The sequence below is a fragment of the Xenopus laevis genome, chromosome 3S, assembly GCF_017654675.1.
Source record: "Xenopus laevis strain J_2021 chromosome 3S, Xenopus_laevis_v10.1, whole genome shotgun sequence".
Classification (NCBI taxonomy): domain Eukaryota; kingdom Metazoa; phylum Chordata; class Amphibia; order Anura; family Pipidae; genus Xenopus; species Xenopus laevis.
In genome coordinates, this window is record NC_054376.1 from 3,490,580 (window position 1) to 3,498,976 (window position 8,397).

The 8,397-nt window shown below is 45.4% G+C and overlaps 1 protein-coding gene across 1 annotated transcript in view; it reads right to left on the minus strand.

The window, feature by feature from the left end:
* creb3l2.S (cAMP responsive element binding protein 3-like 2 S homeolog) overlaps positions 1–7,244 on the minus strand; it is a 32,437-nt gene extending 25,193 nt beyond the window's left edge. Inside the window, exon 1 of the mRNA XM_018254781.2 lies at positions 6,791–7,244. Within this exon, the coding sequence (XP_018110270.1) occupies positions 6,791–6,889 (99 nt within the window). The 5' untranslated portion in view covers positions 6,890–7,244. The remainder of the gene's footprint in view (positions 1–6,790) is intronic.
* Positions 7,245–8,397: the final 1,153 nt, after the last annotated feature.

Below are 8,397 nucleotides of genomic sequence, written 5' to 3' on the forward strand. Positions count from 1 at the left end.
GCTGCCACTGAGCACCACAATGGGGCAAATGAGCGTTGATAGATGAGACACATTCATACAGTGCCAGGTTAAAGAAAAGAGCCTCGAACGATTGTAAGCTCTGATGAGAATATTTCTTATTAGAGGCACAGATTATATTAAAAAGATTCTAGAGTCTTGGTGCAAAGTAGAGGCCATAAAGAATCCCATGGTCGGCCATGTTCTGCCGGTGGGCCTTCAGCCATGGTCTAAATTTCAGGAAATACTAATTCTGATTTTAGGGAGGCCTTTGTGACTATACGTATAACTGCTAGTAGAGACCCAGTTCTGGCCCAGGTCCAGCCGAAAGAAGCCATTGTGCTTAGCAGCAGTTATATAGGTAAGAGGGGATGATGTGAGCGTCTAGCCATGTACTATGTTTATCCGTCTCTCTCGCCTTCTGATTATAGAGTCTAGGAAAACGAATAACAACATGAGACGTGTAGTTCAGTATTCTAGAAATCAGAGCCAGGGTTCTCCGTGATGCTTCCCAGGATTCTGGCTGGCTCCCAGGTTATTCGAAGGCTCTGAGATTAGGCTTGGCACCAGCCTTACAGACACACAGACACAGTTGTAATAAGGCATAACTGCATGGGCAACCACACTCATGCCCTACTGGTCCAGCATCATATTTCTTAGCATGTGTGCAAAGAGCTTGTAATCTAAGACCTGGAATTGGGTGCCTTGTGCGGTCCTATTTGTGAATTTGGAGTAGCACTGCCACCTTGTTGTGCCAGGGTGCACGGATTTGGTCCTGTTGAATCCAAAAATGTAGAATTTCGTGCACCACTATTTATGCCTTTGTGCTATTGGTGATCTCTAACTACCAGTCGATGGCTGTTAGGGCCACTGGTAGCTTAAGGGCCCCCTGAATACCCAGAATGCACAGCAATGTGAAACTACTTAGGCTAAAGTTAGGAAATCTCCAAGCCCTGCCTATTCGGCCAATTCTGGGACTTTAGTATTTGGACTTGGCCGATTTCCACATCTTAACCTCTTAAGTCGTTGAAAATATGCGGGCCGACAGTTAGGGTGGCATTTAGCGGGTGAGCACCTACAATCAGCTGCAGACGGGTCGGATTTCAAAGGCTTCGGCATGTTGGGACAATGAGAGGGAAGACAAAGAAAGCGGGACAGCCAGTCTAAAAACAAATGCAGAGACTGTTATTTCAAGACAGTTGCGGTCCCAAGCCCAGCTGAGGGGTAAGGCAGTTCTGTTAGAAATGGGCCGACTGCAGCCGCTAAACACTATCGTCTCTTTTTTCTGGGTCTACCACCAGCCCAGCCGCGACTGGCCCACCATATGGATTTCATTTTAAACCCGACCAATGTTTTAACCCATTAAGATTAGGAATGCACCAAATCCAGGATTTGGGTCAGGATTCGGCCAGAATTCTGCCTTTTTTAGCAGGATTCCTCAAATTAGGGGAGGTAAATCCCGTGACTTTTAGTCACAAAATAAGGAAGTAAAAAATGTTTTCCCCCTTGCCACCCCTACTTTGCATATGCAAATTAGGATTCGGATTCGGCCAAATCTTGTGCGAAGGATTCTGAGGTTCGGCCGAATTCAAAATAGTGGATTCGGTGCATCCCTAATTAAAATACATTTGCCTGTTTCGAGTCTGAAGAAAGTCATCGTCGGGATTGGAAGAATACAATTTTTCAATTAAACCACCAAATCCCGGATTAGGTCCTGGATTCGGCCGAATCCAAGCTTTTTTTTGTTTTTTTAGCAGGATTTGGCTGAATTCAAGAGCCTGGCAAAACCGAAGCCGAAAATTTGTTACATTTTTGTGCACACGTCGGGATTTTCTGGTGCCACCAAGGATTTGGGTTGAGTTCAGTGTTTGTCTGAATTCATTCCCAAAGATTTGGCTCAACTCCCCCCTTCCCGACTGCAGGGTTCGGTGCATCCCGAGTCAATTGCATTGCTGACTCCACATTATTTAAAATACTCATGGAAGTGTGCCCATCTGTATTCTCAGCCCCTATTTGCTGTAAGAATTCCAGGCATGTGTGTTATTCTGCAGTTTGCCCTTAGCAAATTTGGAAAGGAGGACAGACGGAATTTGTTCCGGGGTGTTCCTCAGGCTCCATGCTGCCTGCACCTGAACTAGAGCTTCTTTAATAAGGCAGATGTTCTTTCCTAGAAGCCCAATCTGTTTCAGCAGCTCAATGTGAAGGTGGAAAGATACAACAATTTGTAGAGTCTGGGCATTCAGATTCTGATTTTTTTTCAGAAAAGGTGGCAACCCTAGCTGTGGGTCGGACAGGTCAGGACGACCTCCGCACTGCATTTTTGGGACTTCGGTGGGTTCAGGTTAATTTCTTCCTTCCGCTCTCCCCGCTTGTGACCTTGCAGATCCGACTTCTGCCTCCAGCTTGTGCCTTTTATCGACCCACCCCATTCTGTGACATCATAGTGGGGTTAACGAGGGTCTATAAAGTTGGAGGAGCATCAGGTTAGGGTCGGGTGCAGGTGGAAGAGCAGTGGGTTATGGTCGGGTGCAGGTCGAATTTTTAACGGGCAGCATATTACTACGGCCAGTCCAGCCCTGTCCGGGATGGTCAATCAGCTGGCTTCTGTTTCAATAGTCAGAACCAGCAGTGCAGAGAATAGCAACAGCCCAGACAGACACGGCTTTCAATAGCAATTACTAGGGAAGCACCGAATTCCAGGATTCGGTTCGGGATTTGGCCGAATCCTTCTGCCCAGCCGAACTGAATCCAAAACCTAATTTGCATATGCAAATTAGGGGTGGGGAGGGAAATCGCATGACTTTGTCACAAAACAAGGAATTAAAAAATGTTTTCCCCTTATCACCCCTAATTTGCATAGCGAAGGATTCAGGGGTTCAGCTAAATCTAAAATAATGGATTCGGTGCATCCCTAGCAATTACATTTACAAATACAGATATGGGACCTGTTATGCAGAATGCTCAGGACCTGGGGCTTTCCGGATAAAAGATCTTTCTGTAATTTGGATCTTCATATCTTAAGTCTACTAGAAAATCAATTACACATAAAATAAAGCCAATAGGCTGGTTTTGCTTCCAATAAGGATTAATTATATCTTAGTTGGGATCAAGTACAAGCGACTGTTTTATTATTACACCGAAAAGGGAAATCATTTTAAAAAAATTATTTGGATAAAATGGAGTCTACAGGAGACAGTCTTTCCATAATTCAGAGCTTTTTGGATAACGGGTTACCAGATAACGGAACCCTTAACATTAACACCATTGAAAATGTGCCATGAACGCATATGGGGAAGTGGCTTAGAATTACATTAACGATCATAAGGCAAAATGTTATTTTTGGGTTCACATCCCTTTGAAAGGAAATACATTATGTGGGGGAGGAAGTATACGTTGTACATGTCCCCCCCCCCACCAGTCATTTGGGGGGAGCGTGAGGGTAGCCCCAGTCAAAGCCGTAGGTATTTCTAGATGCTGGCTAATGACTCAATAAAAAGCACATGGGCTACTCCTGGCTGCACTGCAAGTTGCGACTTACAAATACATGTAGCGACCTGCAGGAATAGCTCCACAGGCTGAACTGCAACTGTCATCATCACCAACAGCCGACACCAATCACTGATCCCAGTACAGACCATGTAAATATTTACCCTGTGTGTTATGAGAAGCCCAGGTCAGTTGTGCAGCTGCGTATAAACAGTAATGATGCAACCACACATTACTAGGCTCACATTTATATACAAATTAAATAATCAATATTGCGACATGGGAGGTAACTGGCAGTTGTGCCCAACTGGATGCCCACTTTAAGGCTAAGCTGCTTTCAATTCATTCCCAGGCCACCAATCAAAATCCACCATCCAGAACCTTAGGGGCAGAGACACACACTCAGATTCGGGGAGATTTAGTCGCCCATCGATGAATTGCCTCTTCTTCGAGGGACTAATTTCCCCAAACTGCCTCACCGCCGCCTAGAATGTAAATCGCCGGCCGGATGGCACTCAGAACGCTTCGTTTTCCGAAGTCGTCCGGAAGTTTCCTTGTGAGACAACTTCGGAAAATCAAGCGCTCCGAGTGACATCCGGCCGTCGATTTCCACTCTAGGCGGCGGTGAGGCAGTTCGGGGAGATTAGTCGCCCAAAGAAGAGGAGATTTGTCGCTGGTCGACTAATCTCCCCGAAACCGAGCGTCTCTGCCCAAACAGTAACATTCAGGGGGTTGCTTGACGGGCCTTCAAAATCCTCCGCTAAAGCAATTTAGGAAACAGCACGTGCAGAAACAGGACAATGCCATCAAGCAAAGTTGCCCCAGAGGATGTCAAAAAACGTACTTACCTGTGTAAGTCAGTGACATTTAAAGGGGAACTAAAGCCTAACTAAAGAAGTAGGTAGAAATGTTGTACGTGATGTTTTGTGCTTCTGTACCAGCCCAAGGCAACCACAGCCCTTTAGCAGTAAAGATCTGTGTCTCCAAAGATGCCCCAGTAGCTCCCCATCTTCTTTTCTGCTGATTCACTGATTCACATGCTCTGTGCTGCTGTCACTTACTGAGCTTAGGGAGCCACTCACAATATACAGTACACATAGAATAGAAATGTCACAATATAAGGCTGATTAGTAATTAATACACATAATTACTACATGGCAGCACAGAAACCAGTGCAATTAGCATCAGAATTTAATAATCAGCAAACCTGTAGCATCAGCTTATATTACAGCCAGGGAAGCTCATTTTCTGCTGGATAATTAGTGACGAGCCCTAAGCTTAGCTTCTCAACAGCCAATCAGAGCCCACTGAGCATGTGAGTGTCACAGACACTTTCCAAGATGGTGACCCCCTGTGACAAGTTTGAAGTCCTGGATCATTGCTGCTATTGACAAGCTCAAACTTTAGCCTCGTGCGATAAGTTCACTCTATAAAATAGGACATTTTTAGCCACATTCATTTTTAGGGTTTAGTTCTCCTTTAAAAGGAAGGCCAGAAACCAAAAACCTTTGTGTGGGATTCCTGTCTTTCTGCATGCGCACTTGCCCTTTACTGGATAATATAAACTGCCCGACCCCTTTTTTTTTTAACCATCGGAATGCCAGCCTTTTGTTTCACTCCCAGGCAGGGTCAGCACGTGCTTGTGCACTCCTTAAAGGGGTTGATCACCTTTAAATAAACTGTTAGTATGACATAGAGCGGGACGGTTTTCATTTTTTCTTATTTGTGGTTTTTGAGTTTTTTGTTCAGATGTTCTCCACTGGTTGCCAGGGTCCAAATTCCCCTAGCAACCATGCACTGATTTGAATAAGAGACTGGCATATGAATAGGAGAGGCCTGAATAGAAAGATGAGAAACAAACAAAGTAGCAATAACAATAAATTTATAGAATTTGAAGAGCATTTCTTTTTTTTAGATGGGGTCAGTGACCCCTATTCGAAAGCTGGAAAGATTTATTTTCAAAACTATGAAAAAATGAAGGCCAACTGAAACGATGCTTAGAATGAGCCATTCCATAACATTCTAAAAGTTAAATCAAAATAGATAGAGCAGGTCAGGAACCAGCAGTCTCCTCGGCTCCCTTTAGGTTCTGTTTGGACCTACATTGCTGGCCGATCTGGTTAATGGCCAAACCATAAATCCAACCATTTAGGACCACAAATTGGGTTTGTGTTGATAACTCCTACCCCAAACACGCACCCAATACATCCCCAAGCTCAACTTTAAGGTCCAGGTTTCATTGTGTCCATTGCCCCTCCCCCGAGTGCTGTCAATCATCCTAAAGCCCTGCTGTGTAAGTGCTTCACCTGTGGGCAGAAGATACACCTGGAAGATGCATTAGGGGTAAAAGTTTGGGGCTATTGATGGATGAACATTATAGAGGAGCATCATACCCTGTAGACATGGGGCAACAATTGGATCAGCTTGATCTGCCCCGGCACATGGATGGGCATCCGCTCAATATTTACAAGTATGGGCAGCTCTACACAATTTTGGGGGGTTCAAGAAGGAACTTTTTCCCCCTCTGAGGCAAATTGGAGAGGCTTCAAGTGAGGTTCTCGCCTTCCTCTGGATCAACTGACAGTTAGGCAGGTTATATATAGACTAAAAAGGTTGAACTTGATGGACGTGTGTTGTTTTTTTCAACCTAACTTTGTATGTTACTTACACCCTTCATGAGCCAATGATCCTATTCCCAAATGCTTTTTATTTGCTTGGAATCAGATCCAGCCCTTTCACATGTGTTTGTCAGAGTTGGCCCGATTCATGGAAAAAACCCAACTGACAGTGAAAGTTTTGAGGCATCACCGATTCCGGCCTGCACCCACATATACCCATAAATAACACAACAAACACCCCAAGCTCCTCAACAGGAACCTTCATCAGGACCACAGCAAAGTTCCTAACGTACAACAGGGAACAGCTGTTAGTGGTTCTGGTCCTTATCTCTGATTCTGGATAAGGGGACACAGATGTGCAGCAGTGATGCAAGAACCTCATTCAACCGTCACTTTCCCGGCCCTTTAACTGGTGGGCTCACGTCAAGTTAGAGGGTCACTGTGAAGGCGCTAAACAATACTTAGAACTTACTCCATGTAGGAGTGTAACCTTAACCATCCTAAGGCAGGACCCCCCCATGCTGTGACCCTCCAAGAGACTTAAAGTGACTGCTCCACTGGCCATCGTTGGATGATATGGGCATATCACTATAATCTGAGCCCGCCTCCAGTTTCAGTATTAAAAGTGCACCCCATTTAGAACCCCACAAACACTGACATGGAGTCCCTATGTATAAAGTAGGTCTCACCGTGTTGTTGTACAAGGAGTCGCTCTCGGCAGCCTCAGACAGCTCGCTCAGTTTGCGGTCCCACTGTATCACCGGATCGCAGCTCTCCATTATTTCCATGGTATTGAAACAATTACCAATAAATATGTACTAAGTGAACAGGGAGCAAAATATAACGCCTTGAGGAAGGGTCTGAAGACTCTGGTGAGTTTTGGGAGCCTTAATGTTGCTTCCTACCTCCTCAAAAAGTGAAAATAAAAGCTTTTTTTGGTTGAAACAAAGCTTTTCTGCACTAATTGGGCAAAGAATCCCTAAGGTGCTAATTGCAGGTATTATCTGGGCTAATATGACTTTAAGGAGATTTACTGCCCCTGTGTATAACTGCACTGAGGTCCAGTGGGAGGTCAGGGCAGTAACTACAAAAGCTCAACTAACAACGTTCCTTCTACAATCTCCAGATGAGACTGACAGGGTAATTAGTGCGACGCCTCCATCCTGCAGTCTAACCACACCCCTAAACCGCGCTTAACCAATCACCGCTTCCCTTCCTTATTTTCTTAACCAACAACAGCCAATCCGAAGCAGCCATAAGCCCCACCCCCCTCAGGAAACCCACGCCAGGATCGTATTGGAATGTAGGCGGCACCAGGTTTGTTTGATTATAGCTCCATCCAATGGGAAGGCGATGTTCTGTTTTACAGTAACAGGAACGCTGGGATCGATCAGATAATGGGCGTACGTAAGAGCCAATGAGGTGGGAGGTGGAAAATGGCGCGGCCAATGTAATAGCGACAAGAATATCAGGACGACCAACACAGTGTAGGTCCCGCCCTCTGGAACGGTGAAATGTTATACGAGTGTTACACATAATGAGCTGTGAGAATTAGTGTTGTGTTTGTTATCTGACAGGAATATACCTGCGGGCCACACAAATATAACGTTACTGGTTTGAAATAAGGACGGGGCTCGGTTTCTGTATAAACTACAGCTGCAGGTCTCTGTGTCCCTGGGACAGAATTGTTATAGAGATAGCTAGAATCTCAGCTGCCATAAAGCAGGACAGGACTGCTGCTTACAATGGGGATCAGATAGGATCTGTGCAGCCACTGGGACAGAATGTTCTGTTATACAGATAGCTAGAATCTCAGCTGCCATAAAGCAGGTCAGGACTGCTGCTTACAATGGGGATCAGATAGGATCTGTGCAGCCACTGGGACAGAATGTTCTGTTATACAGATAGCTAGAATCTCAGCTGCCATAAAGCAGGAGAGGACTGCTGCTTACAATGGGGATCAGATAGGATCTGTGCAGCCACTGGGACAGAATGTTCTGTTATACAGATAGCTAGAATCTCAGCTGCCATAAAGCAGGACAGGACTGCTGCTTACAATGGGGATCAGATAGGATCTGTGCAGCCACTGGGACAGAATGCTCTGTTATACAGAAAGCTAGAATCTCAGCTGCCATAAAGCAGGACAGGACTGCTGCTTACAATGGGGATCAGATAGGACCTGTGCAGCCACTGGGACAGAATGCTCTGTTATACATGTAACCCTTTTCGACACCCCTGTGTCGGTGTTACACTCCACGTGTGGCGCTTACCTGATGACACGGGACAAACCTGAACC